At 48.9% G+C, this 18,515-nt stretch overlaps 1 protein-coding gene across 2 annotated transcripts in view; it reads right to left on the bottom strand.

Annotated features, from left to right (window-relative positions):
- The window catches only part of NPHP1 (nephrocystin 1), a 224,573-nt gene that overhangs the window by 152,350 nt on the left and 53,708 nt on the right, over positions 1-18,515 (bottom strand). For both annotated transcript variants that reach the window (XM_075339427.1, XM_075339426.1), the window contains exons 5-7: positions 16,417-16,538; positions 12,461-12,632; positions 6,032-6,133 (exon numbers count right to left, since the gene is read on the bottom strand). In XM_075339427.1, the coding sequence (XP_075195542.1) occupies positions 6,032-6,133; positions 12,461-12,632; positions 16,417-16,538 (396 nt within the window). The remainder of the gene's footprint in view (positions 1-6,031; positions 6,134-12,460; positions 12,633-16,416; positions 16,539-18,515) is intronic.

Raw genomic sequence — 18,515 nt, 5'->3', positions numbered from 1 at the left:
GACAAAATGTCTGTCACCCACCGGTCTTTGACCTGTGACATCCAAATAACGGAAAAGCGGGAGAGCCTGCCCCCGACCGGAGATGCGGAGGGGGGGAGCTGGAAGTCATGAGGTAGCCGCTTTGGAAGCGGTTCCTCCATTTGCTTTCTTGGGGCGCGCGTGAGCCCGCCAGGAATCTGAGCTTCTTTGCGTCCTCTGAGTCCCTTTGGACGAGGAGAATTGTGTCTTGCCCGAACCTCGAAAGGACTGAAACTTCTGCTGCCATCTTTTCTGCTGAGGTTTGCTTGATCTGGGCTGGGGCAAAGAAGAGTCTTTACCCTTGGACTGTTTAATGATGTCAGCCAATGGCTCGCCAAACAGTCTATCTCTAGATAAAGGCAGGCTGGTTAAACATTTTTTGGAACCAGCATCTGCTTTCCAGTCCTTTAACCACAAGGCTCTGCGCAAAACTACCGAATTGGCGGACGCCATTGAGGTGCGGCTGGTAGATTCTAGGACCGCATTGATAGCGTAAGACGCAAACGCGGACATCTGCGAGGTAAGGGACGCCACTTGCGGCACCGCTGGATGTAAGATAGCATCCACTTTTGCTAACCCTGCTGAAATAGCTTGGAGTGCCCATACGGCTGCGAATGCTGGAGCAAACGACGCGCCGATAGCTTCATAGACAGATTTTAACCAGAGGTCCATCTGTCTGTCATTGGCATCCTTAAGTGAAGCGCCATCCTCCACTGCAACTATGGATCTAGCTGCAAGTTTGGAAATCGGGGGGTCAACTTTTGGACACTGGGTCCAGCGCTTGACCACATCAGGGGGGAAAGGAAAACGTGTATCCTTAGAACGTTTAGAGAAACGCCTCTCTGGATGAGCGTCGTGTTTCTGGATTGACTCTCTGAAGTCAGAGTGATCCAAGAAAGCACTTAATTTACGCTTGGGATAGAGAAAACGAAACTTCTCCTGCTCTGCAGCTGCCTCCTCTGCAGAAGGAGCTGGGGGAGAAATATCTAACAGTCTATTGATGGCTGATATAAGATCGTTTACCATGGCGTCCCCATCCGGGGTATCCAGATTGAGAGGGGTTCCAGGATAAGACTCCTGATCACTCTCATCAGACGCATCACAGAGCGACTGATTGCGCTGAGACCCTGAGCAGTGTGATGACGTTGAGGGTCTTTCCCAGCGAGCTCGCTTAGGGTGGCTGGGGCTATCATCTGAGTCATAATACTCAGCCTGTGAAGCCGGGGACCCCCTTGCAGTCTGGATTAAATCCAACTGAGGGGGATTAGAGGACAGAGACCTCGCCGTGTCCATAGACTGAGCCCCAGGCATGGATTGCAAAGTTTCAAGGATTTTTGCCATAGTCACAGACATATTATCAGCAAAAACTGCAAAGTCTGTCCCTGACACCGGGGCAGGACTTACAGGCGTCTCAGCCTGGGTCACTATCTCTCCTGACTCCGGCTGGCGAAGCAGCACCGGATCTGAGCATTGCACACAATGGGGGTCCTTGGAGCCTGCTGGTAGAGCAGCCCCACATGCAGCACACGCAGTGTACACAGCCCTAGCCTTGGCAGCCTTGCGTTTTGTGGATGACATGTTGCTGCCTCCTCAGAGCGATCTGGGTATACAGCCAGGAAGCGACCTCACAGTGCAAGCAATAAGGAAATATATATATGTCCAGTGACACAGTACACTAATACACACTGAGGCACTAGAGGGGCCAGCTGAAAAGCCGCTTACCGCCCGCTTAAGAGCGGGTGTGTGATCTCCAAAGCCCCCTAGTCCAGGTCTCCCAGAGCCTTGCGTCCTTCCTCCAGCCAGACATGCATGTAATGGCTGCCGGCGTCCTGAGAGAGGAGGGGGGGCGGGCCCTGGGCGTTCCTGACTAAGAGCGGGAAGCCTGCTTCCCTCTGTGCCTAGTGAGAGGGCTGGAGCATGTAAATCAGGCTCCAGCCCTCGTCGCTGCCGTGAAACAGCGTCTCTCCCCTACCCTGATTGACAGGGTGGGGGCGGGAACGAATCGGAGCTGCCGGCGTCCTAGGCCGCAAAAGCCGGGGACTAGATTTATAAACGCCACCGCCGTAAAAGCGCGGTCGGCGTGTCCCCGGCGAACTAAAAGTCACAGCAGCGCCGCCGGTCCAGCGGGGGTCGGCGCTGCGTTCCCACAACACAGAAAAAAGTCCCCCAGTTAAACTGTAGGAACACTAGCTCTAGCGTTACGGTCCCCGGCGCACTACAACACCCAGCCAGCCCGGAGTGTGTCTGTGCCTGCCGGGGACACAGAGTACCTGTATGATGCAGGGCCTTGTCCCTGATGGTACTCCTGCTCGGCATCCACCAGGTGCTATGGGTCTGTGGATGGAGCCCGGCGTCAGAGCTTTGAGGCCGGCAGGATCCCACTTCCACAGAGCCCTACAAGGGGATGTGGAAGGAAAACAGCATGTGGGACTCCAGCCCCTGTACCAGCAATAGGTACCTCAACCTTACAACACCATCTACGGGTGAGAAGGGAGCATGCTGGGAACCCTATATGGGCCCTCTTTTCTTCCATCCGAAATAGTCAGCAGCTACTGCTGACTAAAATCTGTGGAGCTATGCATGGAATGTCTGACCTCCTTCGCACAAAGCTTGAAAACTGGAGTACCCGTGATACCACGGGGGGGTATAGCCAGAAGGGGAGGGGCCTTGCACTTTTTAGTGTAGTGCTTTGTGTGGCCTCCGGAGGGCAGTAGCTATACCCCAATCGTCTGGGTCTCCCAATAGAGCGCTGAAGAAAAGAAAGTGTTTGTCGTGTCAAACCTGCCTCCAGCACAATGCTGGGGGAGCTGTGAAAGCCCCTCCTTCACACCTTCCATCTACAACGGGCCCGTTCCAGATACTGCAGGTTGATTAAATTCAACTTCCAAAGGTTGGCAGATTGCAATATGTCTTGGTATGTGTTGATCAATTCTCAGGTTGGGTAGAAGCCTATCCAACGGCTTCACAAACAGCAGAGGTAACGGCATTAAAAATATGTAAGGAATTTGTGTGCAGATACGGTATTCCACAGGTTATCTCCAGTGATCAAGGACCTGCCTTCACAGGTAAAATGTTTGAAAAAGTGTGTTCAATGATAGGGGTAAAAAGACAATTGCATACCCCCTACCATCCAGAGGCTAGTGGTAAAGTGGAACGATATAATCGATCCATTAAGGAAAAGTTGGCCAAGTGTTGTAAAGAAACAGGGATGAAATGGCCAGATGCTCTTCCTTTGGTACTCATGGACATACGAACCACACCTCGTGGTCCGTTACAGCTATCACCTTTTGAGGTACTATATGGAAAGCTTCCTAACACTCCGCTTTCGCCCCCAGAGACTACTCACGTTACACAAGACACCCTTAACGTGGACTACGTTTTAAAACTACAGCAGCAATTAAGAGACATCTCCAAGGGTGTTCATCAACATCAACCTTCTACTACTTTGTCCTGTCACAAGGTGCAGCCAGGAGACTTAGTGTTGGTAAGAAAGTTCCTGAGGTCCGGTTCCTTCACAGAGCGGTGGGAAGGTCCATACCAAGTCCTGCTGACCACGCCTACAAGCGTTAAAGTTGAAGGCAGAGGTTCGTGGATCCACGCGTCCCATTGTAAGAAAGTGACAAGCACTGATGAGACAACATCGACAGCCGTGACCAAAGAGGAGTCTGCCGACATTATCAGTGCGCAGCATGGGGGATGGAGCACGATGGGGAGTGCGCAGCATGGGGGATGGAGCACGATGGGGAGTGCGCAGCATGGGGGATGGAGCACGATGGGGGGTGCGCAGCATGGGGGATGGAGCACGATGGGGAGTGCGCAGCATGGGGATGGAGCACGATGGGGAATGCGCAGCATGGGGGATGGAGCACGATGGGGAATGCGCAGCATGGGGGATGGAGCATGATGGGGAATGCGCAGCATGGGGGATGGAGCACGATGGGGAATGCGCAGCATGGGGGATGGAGCACGATGGGGAATGCGCAGCATGGGGGATGGAGCACAATGGGGAGTGGGGATGGAGCACGATGGGGGGTGCGCAGCATGGGGGATGGAGCATAATGGGGGGTGCGCAGCATGGGGGATGGAGCACGATGGGGGGTGCACATCTCCCCCCAAAACACACACACACACACACACACACACACACACTGCACAACACACCACACACACACTGGGAACCACAAACACTGCCCTACACAGACACCCACACACACAACGCCGCACACACACAACACCCAACACACAAACCCCGCGGCACACACAAATATACGCACATACCGCGCAACACACACATTGCACAAAACATACCTCCCCCCAAAACACACACACACACACCCACACAAACCACGCAACACACATAAACAATGATACAGACACACAGCGCTCTACAAACAACGCAACACACAAACAACACCGCTCTCACCCCCCGCCACACCCAGACAACACCCAGAACATGTACAGCCCCTACACAAACACTTGCTAACTACACACAACAACATCTATATATATATATATATATATATATATATATATATATATATATATATATATATATATAAATAAATAAAACAAAAATCATACATTAACTACACAATACGTAAATTCTAGAATACCCGATGCGTAGAATCGGGCCACCTTCTAGTTATACAAACAGCAAAATAATGAGCTATGTTCACAGAATTCCTGATGACATGTATTACTTCAGAGATCTGCAAAATGGCCAGAACAGAAATTTGGCAAGAAAATTGTAATAGGTGGGACTCAAGAATTTACAGTAAGCAAAAAACATTGAATTTGAGACTTACGGTCACGATTTTCTCCCTGTTTTTGGAGACTAGTGGCAGCTTGATGCCTGCAGCCCCTTATCTCTAGGAGACTGCATTTAAATGTAATTTTGCTTCCTTTGACCCTGAAGTAGTTAATGCCAGTTTTTCTGTTTGCAGCTCTGCTGCAGTTGAGGTCAGCTGCACCTGCTTTGTAGCCACACCCCCATGTGCTTAAATAACCAGGAATCCCAGCAAGCGTTGCTGACAATACAAATCATCTGTAGTAAAGCCACCCTGGAGGGAGAAAGCTGCTGCAGATAGTCTTGAAGTTGTGTCCTTCCCCGTTTGTCTCCCTCCCCTTTTGTCTCTTTAATGCAGTGGTGGGTCTAGTGAACCTCACCTGCCTCTCACTAGTCAGGGCAGCTATAGGGTTTCCCAGGGTGCTGCTTGGTGACAGTTGCAGAGTGTCATGATCCAGGACCAGTATTCTCTCCTCCAAAGTTTCACAGACCTGGCCTGGTCATGTCGGGGGTTAACTCCCATCAGCCTCATTCTGGTTTCAGGAGACACTATATATAATCTCTGAACCTGCGTTCCTGTGCTGGTTATAGTTTTGCTCTGCAGCCTGTGACTTGCTCTGGTGAGATTTCCTGGTTTATCTGACTCCTTGTTGTCGTGCCCTGACCTGTACCCTCTCCCGTCCGTCCGTCTGTCCCAGTTCCTGACTTCCTGCTCCTGTCTGTTTGTGTTTCCCTCTACATTCCTGATCTCCTGGCTGCTCACTCGGTTGTGTTTTCCGACTTGATTGTGATCTTCCCTCTGCACTGACTTGACTTCCCGGCTAAACCCTGACTGTTTGACTACTCTATTGCCCCCTGGTGGTTCGCCTGTTAGCTGCCTGCTGGAGTTACTCTGCTGTACTTCAGCAGCCTTTCTGTTACAGTGTAACTTTGACTCTCTTTCACTACTCTGCTGCCACCTAGAGGGGAATACGCTGTAATACGTCTTACTGGCCCTTTGTACAGTGTGACACGGAGACTGTATAGGGACTGGTTAGGAGAGTAGAGACTGCTCAGGTGAGGTTAGGAGGTGTCCATCTACCCTCTCACTAGGGCCAGGGCCCACCATTGTTATTGTATCCTCGGTGTTTGCCCCTTGTCTGTGGTGTTGCTTAAGTGTTTTTTTCGTTGTGCATCAGATCTCAGTTGGTCTGAACACGCTCTCCATGCCCGTTGCGTGACACTTACCTGCAAGTAAGTCTTAGGTACCAGACCTTGAACTCCTTTTGAGTTTTGGGCCAGCCACCAACCATCAGGTTTTCTGTCAAGAATCTGCAGCACTTCTCCTTTCTAAAAAGAAATAGACAATACTTGACTAGAGAATTTATCTTACTCTACAGTGAAAAAAGAAAAAAGGACAATACCATTTATTCTTAATTTCTATGGCTAAAAATATGACATTTGTATTCTAAAAGTCAAGAAGGGAATTTTGTTTACTTACCGTAAATTCCTTTTCTTCTAGCTCCAATTGGGAGACCCAGACAGTGGGTGTATAGCTACTGCCTCTGGAGGCCGCACAAAGAACTACACTTAAAAGTGTAAGGCCCCTCCCCTTCTGGCTATACACCCTCCCGTAGGAGTACGGATTCCTCAGTTTTAGTACCAAAGCAAGGAGGAGGAAAGCCAATAACAGTTTCAAAAACAAATTCAATCCGATAACAAGATCGGAGAACTTAAGAAACAACATGAACAACATGTGCACCCGAAAAACGAAACCCTAAGAACAAATAGGGCGGGTGCTGGGTCTCCCAATTGGAGCTAGAAGAAAAGGAATTTACGGTAAGTAAACAAAATTCCCTTCTTCTTTTTCGCTCCTAATTGGGAGACCCAGACAGTGGGACGTCCAAAAGCAGTCCCTGGGTGGGTAAAAAGATACCACATGAACGGGCTGTCAGACAGCCCTTTCCTACAGGTGGGCCACCGCCGCCTGAAGGACCTGTCTACCTAGGCTGGCATCTGCCGAAGCGTAGGTATGCACTTGATAGTGTTTGGTAAACGTGTGCAGACTCGACCAGGTAGCCGCTTGGCACACCTGCTGAGCCGTAGCCTGATGCCGCAATGCCCAGGACGCACCAACGGCTCTGGTAGAATGGGCCTTCAGTCCAGATGGAATCGGAAGCCCAGCAGAACGGTATGTGTGAAGAATTGGTTCCTTGATCCACCGCGCCAGGGTGGATTTGGAAGCTTGCGATCCCTTATGCTGACCAGCGACTAGGACAAAGAGCGCATCAGAACGGCGTAGAGACGCCGTGCGAGAAATGTAAATCCTGAGTGCTCTCACCAGGTCCAACAGATGTAAACCTTTTTCAAATTGGTGAACTGGATGCGGACACAAAGATGGCAAAGTGATATCCTGATTGAGATGAAAGGAAGAAACCACCTTGGGAGAAAACTCTGGAATTGGACGCAGTACTACCTTGTCTTGGTGAAACACCAGGAAGGGAGATTTGCAAGATAACGCCGCTAGCTCGGACACTCTTCGAAGAGACGTGACCGCCACAAGAAAAACTACTTTTTGTGAAAGCCGAGAAAGGGAAACCTCTTTCAAAGGCTCGAAAGGCGGCTTCTGGAGAGCAATGAGAACCTTGTTCAGATCCCAGGGTTCCAATGGCCGTCTGTAAGGAGGAACGATATGACAAACTCCTTGGAGAAACGTGCGTACTTTAGAAAGTCGTGCCAAGCGCTTCTGAAAGAATACGGATAGCGCGGAGACTTGACCCTTAAGAGAGCTAAGCGACAAACCTTTTTCCAACCCAGACTGCAGGAAGGAAAGAAAAATTGGCAATGCAAATGGCCAGGGAGAAAACCCTTGAGCCAAGCACCAAGCTAAGAATATCTTCCACGTCCTGTGATAGATCTTAGCTGAGGATGGTTTTCTAGCCTGTCTCATTGTGGCAACAACTTCATGAGATAAACCGGAGGCCGCTAGGATCCAGGACTCAATGGCCACACAGTCAGGTTCAGGGCCGCAGAATTCAGATGGAAAAACGGCCCTTGAGACAGCAAATCTGGACGGTCTGGTAGTGCCCACGGTTGGCCTACCGTGAGATGCCACAGATCCGGGTACCACGACCTTCTTGGCCAGTCTGGAGCGACGAGAATGGCTCGATGGCAGTCGGACCTGATTTTCCGGAGAACTCTGGGTAACAATGCTAGAGGTGGGAACACATAGGGGAGTCGGAATTGCGACCAATCCTGAACCAAGGCGTCTGCCGCCAGCGCTCGGTGATCGTGAGACCGTGCCATGAAAACTGGGACCTTGTTGTTGTGCCGTGACGCCATCAGATCGACGTCCGGCGTCCCCCAGCGGCAACAGATCTGCTGAAACACGTCCGGGTGAAGGGACCATTCTCCTGCGTCCATGCCCTGGCGACTGAGAAAGTCTGCTTCCCAGTTTTCCACGCCTGGGATGTGAACTGCGGATATGGTGGACGCTTTGCTTTCCACCCACGTCAAAATCCGCCGGACTTCCTGAAAGGCTTGGCGACTGCGTGTTCCCCCTTGGTGGTTGATGTACGCCACCGCCGTGGAATTGTCCGACTGAATCCGAATCTGCTTGCCTTCCAGCCATTGTTGGAAGGCTCGCAGAGCAAGGTAGATTGCTCTGATTTCCAGAACATTGATCTGCAGGGTGGACTCTTCCTGAGTCCACGTCCCCTGAGCCCTGTGGTGGAGAAACACCGCTCCCCACCCTGATAGGCTCGCATCCGTCGTGACCACTGCCCAGGACGGAGGAAGGAACGACTTTCCCTGTGACAATGAGGTGGGGAGAAGCCACCAACGCAGAGAGTCCTTGGCAGTCTGAGAGAGGGAGACAGTCCTGTCGAGGGACGTCGACTTCCCGTCCCATTGGCGGAGAATGTCCCATTGTAGAGGGCGCAGATGAAACTGCGCGAACGGGACCGCCTCCATTGCTGCTACCATCTTTCCTAGGAAATGCATGAGGCGCCTCAGTGAGTGCGACTGGCTCTGAAGGAGAGATTGCACTCCTGTCCTTAGCGAACACTGCTTGTCCAGTGGAAGCTTCACTATCGCTGAGAGAGTATGAAACTCCATGCCAAGATAAGTCAGAGATTGGGTCGGGATGAGATGCGACTTTGGAAAGTTGATAATCCACCCGAAACTCTGGAGAGTGTCTAGTGCCACTTTCAGACTGTGTTGGCATGCCTCTTGAGAGGGTGCCTTTATAAGCAGGTCGTCTAGATACGGGATGACCGAGTGACCCTGCGAGTGCAGAACAGCTACTACTGCTGCCATGACCTTGGTGAAGACCCGGGGGGCTGTTGCCAGACCGAAAGGTAACGCTACGAACTGCAGGTGTTCGTCGTGTATGACGAAGCGTAGGAAACGCTGATGCTCTGGCGCAATCGGCACGTGGAGATACGCATCTTTGATATCTATTGATGCTAGAAAGTCTCCTTGAGACATTGAGGCTATGACGGAGCGTAGGGATTCCATCCGGAACCTCCTGACTTTTACGTGTCTGTTGAGCAACTTTAGATCCAGGACGGGTCGATACGATCCGTCCTTTTTTGGGACTACAAACAGATTGGAGTAAAAACCGTGACCTTGTTCCTGAAGAGGGACGGAGGTCACCACTCCTTCCGCCTTTAGAGCGGCCACCGCCTGCAACAGAGCATCGGCTCGGTCTGGTGGTGGAGAAGTTGTGAAGAAACGAGTTGGCGGACGAGAACTGAACTCTATCCTGTACCCGTGAGACAGAATATCCCTCACCCAACGGTCTTTGACGCGTGACAGCCAAATGTCGCCAAAGTGGGAAAGCCTCCCACCGACCGAGGGTGTGGGAATCGGAGACTGCAAGTCAGGAGGACGCCGTCTTGGCAACGGTTCCTCCGGCTGTCCTTTTTGGGCGTGACTGAGACCTCCAAGAATCTGAGCGTCTCTGGTCTTTTTGAGTCTTTTTTGACGAGGCGAATTGGGACCTGCCCGGTCCTCGAAAGGACCGATAACCAGACTGACCCTTCCTCTGTTGGGGTTTGTTTTGTCTGTGTTGCGGTAAGGATGAGTCCTTACCCTTGGAGTGTTTGATGATTTCATCCAAACGCTCTCCAAACAATCGGTCACGAGAAAAAGGCAAATTGGTTAAGCACTTCTTGGAATGAGAATCTGCCTTCCAATGTCTCAACCACAGGGCCCTACGCAAAACAACGGAGTTGGCTGACGCCACTGCCGTGCGGCTTGTAGCGTCAAGAACAGCATTAATCGCGTACGACGCGAATGCCGACATTTGCGAGGTCAATGGTGCTACCTGCGGGGCAAATGCACGTGTGACTGAGTCGACTTGCACAAGCCCGGCTGAGATAGCTTGGAGTGCCCATACGGCAGCAAAAGATGGCGCTAACGACGCTCCAATCGCTTCATAGATGGATTTCAGCCAGAGCTCCATCTGCCTGTCAGTGGCATCTTTAAGTGCCGCTCCATCTTCAACTGCAACCAAGGATCTAGCTGCAAGCCTGGAAATTGGAGGATCCACTTTTGGACACTGGGTCCAACCCTTGACCACCTCAGGGGGAAAAGGATAGCGTGTATCTTTAAGCCGTTTAGAAAAACGCCTTTCCGGATAAGCGTGGGGTTTCTGGATTGCGTCTCTAAAGTCAGCGTGGTCCAGAAAAGTGCTTAATGTACGCTTAGGATATCTGAAATGGATTTTCTCGTGCTGCGAAGCTGACTCCTCTACAGGAGGAGCTGGTGGGGAAATATTTAACATCTTATTGATGGACGCTATAAGATCATTAACTATGGCGTCACCATCTGGTGTATCTAGATTGAGAGCGGTCCCAGGATCAGAATCCTGATCAGTGACGTCCGCTTCATCACCCATAGATTCATCTCGCTGGGATCCTGACCATTGAGATGAATGTGAAGGCCCCTCATAGCGAGCCCGCTTAGGTTGCCTGGGGCCATCGTCCGAGTCAGAGTCTTCACCCTGAGGTGTATGTGCCCGTCCCGGAGCTTGGAGGTAACTCAGCTGAGGGGGACCAGGGGGCAATGATTGCACAGTGTCCGTGGCCTGAAGTACAGGCCTAGCTCGCAATGCGTCAAGAATTTGTGACATAGTGAGAGACATTCTGTCAGCAAAAGCTGTAAACTCAGTTCCTGTCACCTGGACAGCATTCACAGGTGGTACACCCTGGGTCACGTCCAGCAGAGGTCCCGACTGTGCAAGCGCCGCAGGGGCCGAGCACTGCACACAATGGGGGTCAGTGGAGCCTGCCGGTAGAAAAGTCCCACATGCGGTACAGGAAGCATATAATGTCTGTGCCTTGGCACCCTTGCGTTTTGCGGACGACATGCTGTTGGCTCTCTGCAATGTGAGAGAGTCTATAGCCAAAGGGCGACTAGCGCTATGCAGTACAAAGTATTTGCAGGAACAAAATACTAAGATTACTACTGGCACAAGACTGGGGGTGAGCCCTGAGGGCTGCTTACCGCCCGCTGAATAGCGGGTAAGAGGCGCAGAATTCCTTGTCTGGGTCTCCCCGGCTCCCCTCTGCAGCTCAGCGTGTCAGCAGGAATGGCTGCCGGCGTCTGTGGAGAGGGGCGGTCCGTGGGAGTTCCCAAACAAAAGTGCGGGAAACAGCGTCCCCTCTGTGCCTATTGTGAGGGCTGGAGTATGTAAAAACGACTCCAGCCCTCAGCGCTGATGCACTGACCAGCGTCCCGCCCCTCTCCTGACTGGCAGGTCCGGGGGCGGGAACGAACGGAAATAGGCCGCAAAAAGCCGGGGACTCGAGTTATCAGCGCGGCCGCCGTAAAAGCGCGGCCCGCGCTGAAGTCCCCGGCGCACCACAAGTGCCAGCCGCGCCGCAGTCCCAGCGGCCGGCGCGACCTTTTCCCAAAAGTGTGCCTGCTTCAGCGAAGCTGAATGAGGCTATGGCACAAGCACCGCAGCGCTAATGTCCCCGGCGCACTACAACACCCAGCATGCTGCGGTGTGAGCGCCAAATGCACGCGGACACAGAGTACCTTGAGGAAGCAGGGCCATGTCCCTGATGTACTCCGCTCCATCCAGCATCTTCTCCAGGGGCTGTAGATGGAGCACGGTCTCAGTGCCTGGAGACCAGTAAATCCCACTTCACCCAGAGCCCTGTAAAAAGGGATGGGGAAGGAATCAGCATGTCGGCTCCGGCCGCCGTACCCGCAATGGGTACCTCAACCTTACAAACACCTCCGACATACAGTGGGGTGAGAAGGGAGCATGCTGGGAGCCCTGTATGGGCCCTCTTTTCTTCCATCCGACATAGTCAGCAGCTGCTGCTGACTAAAAACAATGGAGCTATGCGTGCGTGTCTGACCTCCTGCGCACAAAGCTAAAACTGAGGAATCCGTACTCCTACGGGAGGGTGTATAGCCAGAAGGGGAGGGGCCTTACACTTTTAAGTGTAGTTCTTTGTGCGGCCTCCAGAGGCAGTAGCTATACACCCACTGTCTGGGTCTCCCAATTAGGAGCGAAAAAGAAAAGATGTTTTATGAGACGTATAGTCAGGATAGTGGTGGAAGGGTTAATGCCTTGCTGCTGTGAATGAGAGGAAACTACAATCCGGTACATCTTATAAAATGAAAAATATGGTATTTCAATAAATAACAAGCCCTTACTTGAAATGTCAAATCCTCTTTCTGCTGTGCGTGAAACTCTCCAAGAGTGATACAATGTTTAGCCGTTACAACTAATTTGTCGTCTTCTTCCTCTTCATCCTCTTCTTCTTCATCATCTTCTTCCTCCTCCTCCTCTTCATCCTCTTCCTCATCTTCATCACCACTTGTTTCTCTATTGGTAAGTCAAGAACACGGTGGTTTAACCAAAAGCTATGAAGATTTAACAGCAAATTAGTACATGACCTAAAAAAAATATTAATACAGGACTGTGAAGTAAATCAGTACCACAGCCTCCAATATAAGCAAAAGAAAATAAAGGAATCTTGAACAAACGACTTAAGGGGGCATTTATTTTCCATTTTCTTGTTTCTGTTTTCCCCGATAACTGTAAATATTAGTTTCCACAATAGCATTATACTACGGATACAGCACATACTGTGCTCTACAAGATAATAAACGAGGCAGACGCAAAGGGGTTATCTGAGAATTTGCTTTTTCTGCGAGGGGGCGAAGACCTTACAGAGATCGACGCTGGGCAGAAGAGCCAGGTACCGTATTTTTCGCTTTATAAGACGCACCTGATTATAAGACGCACCCCCAAATTTGGTGAAGGAAAAGATATATTTTTTTTTTTAATGTTAAATGGGGTCCATCTTATATTGCCAGTGTCCCTTTAACAAATCATATAGGGTATATGTCCCTCATCCTAAAATTAGCCCCCTTAATCTGGATATGGCCCCCTTATATTGAATATAGCCCCCTTGTGATGGCACACGTTCCCCTGTGCTGCCTATGGCCCCCTATGGATTGCATACATTCCCCTGTGCTGCCTATGGCCCCCTATGGATTGCATACATTCCCCTGTGCTGCCTATGGCCCCCTATGGATTGCATACATTCCCCTGTGCTGCCTATGGTCCCCTATGGATTGCACACGTTCCCCTGTGTTAGATAACGCCCCCATAGTGCTGCCCATGGCCCCTATATAGATCGCACAAGTCCCCCTGTGTTAGATATCGCCCCCAGGCTGCTGCCCATAGTAAAATAAAACCCACTTTCCTTACCTCCTCCAGCGTTTATCTCCCTCCTGTCTCCCTCCGTGCTTCTCTTCCTTACTTCCTGGTTCTCAGTGCGGTCATGTGATCGGCACAGCAGACTGAGATCTCTGATCACAGTGGAAGCAGGGACACGGGGAGAAACGCTGGAGGGGGTAAGTAAAGCTTTTTTATTTTAGAATGAGCAGCAGCCTGGGGGCCAAATCTAACACAGGGGGGGCATGTACCATCACAGGGGGGTGCAGGCTCATATAATATGCACCACTCCCCCAGCCCATCACTGCGTGCGATTTCAGCACCATTGGAGATGGACAGTGGCTGTGCATATTATATGAGCGGGAGCAGGAGATCAAAGGCTGCAGCCCACAGCGTTCCCCTGCGCTCCAGAGCTGCTGCCCCCACCTCCCCTGGACCCTGCAGTGTACATGTATATATACCCCCCCCCGTATATTCGGCTTATAAGATGCACCCCCTACTTTCCCCCAAAATTTGGGGGAACAAAAGTGCGTCTTATAAAGCGGAAAAATACGGTAGTTACCATCTGCCTGTTAAATGTTAGCCAATACCGAGTAATAAGCAAAGTCCCAGATATCCCCTTTAAAGGGAACCTGTCACCAGATTTGGTGACTATAAGCTGCAGCCACCATCACTGGGCTCTTATATACAGCATTGCAGAATACTGTATATAAGAGTCCAGGCCACTGTGTAGAATGTAAAAAACACTTTTATAATACTCACCTAAGGGGCGGTCCGGTTCGATGGGTGTCGCTGGTCTCTGGTCCGGCACCTCCTCTTTCCAGTACGGCGCCTCCTCTCTGCGGCGATCGCTGACCTCCTTCTTCTGAGGCCCATGTGCATGACGCGTCCTACATTATGCACACTATCCGGCCTTGAGGTCCTGCGCAGGCGCACTTTAATTGTAATGTGCATGCGTAGGCGGTCTTTGACTTTTCCTCGTGCCTGCCAAATCTGGTGGCAAGTTCCCTTTAACAGCTTGTGACTTCTACACTGGATTTCTGTCTTTTTTAGGGTTCACAATGAAACTGTGTTTGAACCACATGGTTTGCAGTGCTGCCAGACCTCGGATTCTGTGCAGCCCAGTTGTGACATATACTACTAATGACTGGCAGTTTATAAAATAACATTTGGTACGTGTATGAGCTTTGTTCCCACCAAAGAAACCAGTATACAGTAAAAAAGAAGTAGAGAAAGTATTTTGGCAGAAAAGTGAAGAAAAGAAATGACAAAACAACATGGAAGAGACAAGAAGGAATTTTGCACAATATGTTTGGATGGTGCTTCATTTCTGATGCAGGGTTATTGACATTATTTTGTTTTTTTTAAGGGGAAAACATATGTAAAGCATTTAAAGGGATTCACCCCCACTTTTTTTAAGCCTTTATTATCCATTTTTTTAACTCCATGAATATTAACAATAGCAAGCGTCAGAATCAATAAGTATCATCAATGTCCACTGGAGCTGTTTCATTGTCTGACTTTAGGTCAGTATTATGTATTTGCATAAAAAGAATTAACAACAGCTAATGAATCATATCCATACACTCACTACATAATAACGGTCCTCATGCCCATCACCCTCTCCCCCGAAATGTCATGAATAGAGTTGAGCGGACTGGCAATAATCCGGGTCCGGTGGATCCCAGGCAGGTTGATATAGAAGTCCAGATCCGATCCCAATGGGGAGTGGAATCCCGGACGAGAGAGCGAGAAAGCAAGAGAGAGAGCGAGAAAAAAAAAAAAAAAAAAAGGATCTGGATCGTGCACCCGGAATCCCGCGTCCAGGTCGGACTCGGATCTGCCGCTCAAACCGTGCGGATTTTGCTGGTCCGGGTCCGCTCAACACTAGTCATGAAGTAACACCTTACTTATGCGATTGCTAACCACTGCCCCTTTACCTTATCAAATTTATAACCTCTATCCCCTATTTGTGTACAGGACTTTTTATAGTGGAATATATTCACTGTCTGCAGCCAATGGAGCATACAAGGAGTTTCCTTGGATTTTCAAGCCATTATAATTATTTTGCTACCATAGAAAAACAAAAATCTAATAGCATATACCGTACTCACCTATTTATCACCTGCCCCTCCCCAATCCCGCTGACTGTGACCACTGTAGCCACAGCTAATATAGCACTGGCTGCAGCTGTCAAGCGACCAGTAGAGAAGGAGAGGAGTCTGCCCAGTAAAAAAGCCAGAAGGACTGAGGAAAAGAGGTGAACTGAACTGCCATTTTCACTGTGATCTGGTAAGACTAATATTTCTAACCTTACCATACTGATATATCCACACTCAAGGCGCTTACTTTCATTACCAGCAGTGGGAGAGGAGGAGGGCTGATCTGTAATGACATTATATACAACGCTCTGGATCTAGCCCAGGTATCAGAGAATAATGCCCTATTACTTGGGATAGATTCTGGGCGTGGTATGTACAGACATTACAGCACATATTTCCATCCCAGAGATTCTAATGACAATAAGCACCAGTAGTGATGAGTTCTCAGTGTGATAAGGTTGTACACATCAGTTTTAGCAGATCACAGTGAAACAGTCTGTTGAGAGCTTCTCTGGGGGAGTTTCCTTTTTTTAGCCCTGTATGAAGGAGGAGTTTGGGGTTTTTTTCCTGTGTGACAGGACCTCCTTATGATTGGCCAATGTCATACAGGGGAAAGAGTAAACTCCCTAGAGAAGAATTCTTGCTAATACCCCCTTGATTGAAGGGGAAATTAGCAAATTAGGTTCCCTAAATTTTATAAGCCAATATCTCTGCAACAGAAAGGTGAACTAGAGGAAAGAAAACGACATTTTAGTCATCTCTTTAATTATCATGTAACCTATTTAACTTAAACGAGTAGCAGATAACTAGTAATTATGATTTACTTGACATCTCCATGTGCTAAAGTTTTTGCCAGATTCTGCAACTGGTGAGACAATTGCACCAATCTCCGATCTTCCTCTTCTTTCCTCTGTTCATAATTCGCAACAGGCCCAGGTTCATCAGCCTAAAAGTAGACAAAGATAACAATTTTGTTTTTAGAAATAACAACTTAACATGACAATAATATTGAAGACAATGTGGGTATAAGTATTGGTGATAAACCAAGTATTGCAATACAATGTAGTTCTGCTGCACCTAGAGGTACAAGTCTTGGGTATAATGTGGGGCCACTAATTCATTACAGCGATGTGGTGGAACTATCTAAACGCAAAGATGGGTAGCTAAGGGTAAACGCAATTTGCAAATTCTCCATTATGAGGACAAGACAATAATTGTAAAGTTGGTATTTACTAAGTATATTATTAAATAATTAATAGATCCAAAACAAGACCAAGGATGGTCTCAACCGGATATATCTTTAGCAAAAGCATCTTTGAGACATAGACAGAAATATTAACATTTATGGGCAGCCCCTAAAAGGATTGAACAGAATTAGAAAAACATGGCTGCTTTCTTACAAAACCTGCGTTACACCTGTCTAGGTCGTGAGTGGTTGAAGCACAGAGAAAGAATTTCTACATCATGCATATTAAGGTTCGTCCATACTGATTTTCATTGGAACATAAACCACACCACCTGATGGACACCACTTACCATGGAGTTTGTTGGCTTCCTTTGAGGGTTTAGTCATTATGACATGAGGAACAGTGCTGCATGCAGCATTATTATTCCCATCAAATCATGGAGGGGAGATATGCATCATAGAGGTGGTTATCCTATGTGATGTAAGCCTGGAAGCTAGCTCCAGTACATGTAGTGCTGAGAGGGTTAATAGGGCTAACAAGGGCCAAGTTTATAAGCAGTCAGCGAGATGGGTGGGACTGTCTGCTCACATATCCCCACCCCAGGACATGGTATGGTGGACATAAAGAAGACCACTTGTAGTTATTAGCTGTCTGTGTGTGGAGGTGTGCAGATCTCCAGTGCTGTTTGTCCTTTCTATGGAATGAGATCTGGACATTAACCCATAGTGGGCAAACCTACACTGTTGTATGGAATACTTTGTGTCTCCCCTTTTGCCAGAAGATACTGGTTTTGTTATCTTGAATGGTTTATTACAAGTCTAAATAAACCAACTTGAACTTTTTACGAAACTGCTCCTTGTGCCTATTGCAACCAAGCGAACAGTATCTCAACACCATCAACAAGATTTTTACACCTCTCAACTAGAATGCTAAATGACTCTTCTTTTGAAAACTGCTCCAGGTCTCATATTTGAAGGTTACCTTCTCACAACAGCAATTTTAAGATCTTTCCACAGGTGTTCAATGGGATTTAGATCCAGACTCATTGCTGCCACTTCAGAACTCTCCAGCGCTTTGTTTCCATCCATTTCTGGGTTCTTTTGAAGTTTGTTTGGGGTCATTGTCATGCTGAAATACTCATGACCTAGGACGCAAACCCAGCTTTCTGACACTGGGCACTGCATTGCGACCTAAAATGCTGGTAATCTTCAGATTACATGATGACTTGTACACAGTCAAGGTACCTAGTGCCAGAGGCTGCAAAACAACCCCAAAACATCTTTGAACCTCCACCATATTTCACTGTAGGAACTATTATATTCTTTGTAAGCCTCATTCGGTTTTCAGTAAACAGTAGAATGATTTGCTTTACCAAAAAGCTCTATCTTGGGCTCAAACGTCCAAAAGTGTCTTTCACAGAAAGATTTGAGCTTACATACATTTTGGCAAGCTGCAGTCTACCTGGGTCTCCATCCTTAGTATTTCAGTTCATTCAAATGTTGACAGATAGTTTGTGTTGATACTGATGCACCGTGAGATGGCAAGACAGCTTGCATTTGTTTGGAACTTGATTGAGGCTGCTTGTTCACCATCCAGACAATCCTGCGTTGCAACCTTTCATCAATTTTTATCTGCCATTCAAGTCCAGGGAGATTAGCTACAATGCCATGGGTTGTAAATCTCTTGATTATTTTACACTATGGACAAAGAAACATCAAGATCTCTGGAGATGGATT

The sequence above is a fragment of the Anomaloglossus baeobatrachus genome, chromosome 3, assembly GCF_048569485.1.
Source record: "Anomaloglossus baeobatrachus isolate aAnoBae1 chromosome 3, aAnoBae1.hap1, whole genome shotgun sequence".
Classification (NCBI taxonomy): domain Eukaryota; kingdom Metazoa; phylum Chordata; class Amphibia; order Anura; family Aromobatidae; genus Anomaloglossus; species Anomaloglossus baeobatrachus.
The sequence above is the reverse complement of the archived record's forward strand: the minus strand, read 5'-3'. Positions and strand labels throughout refer to the sequence as shown.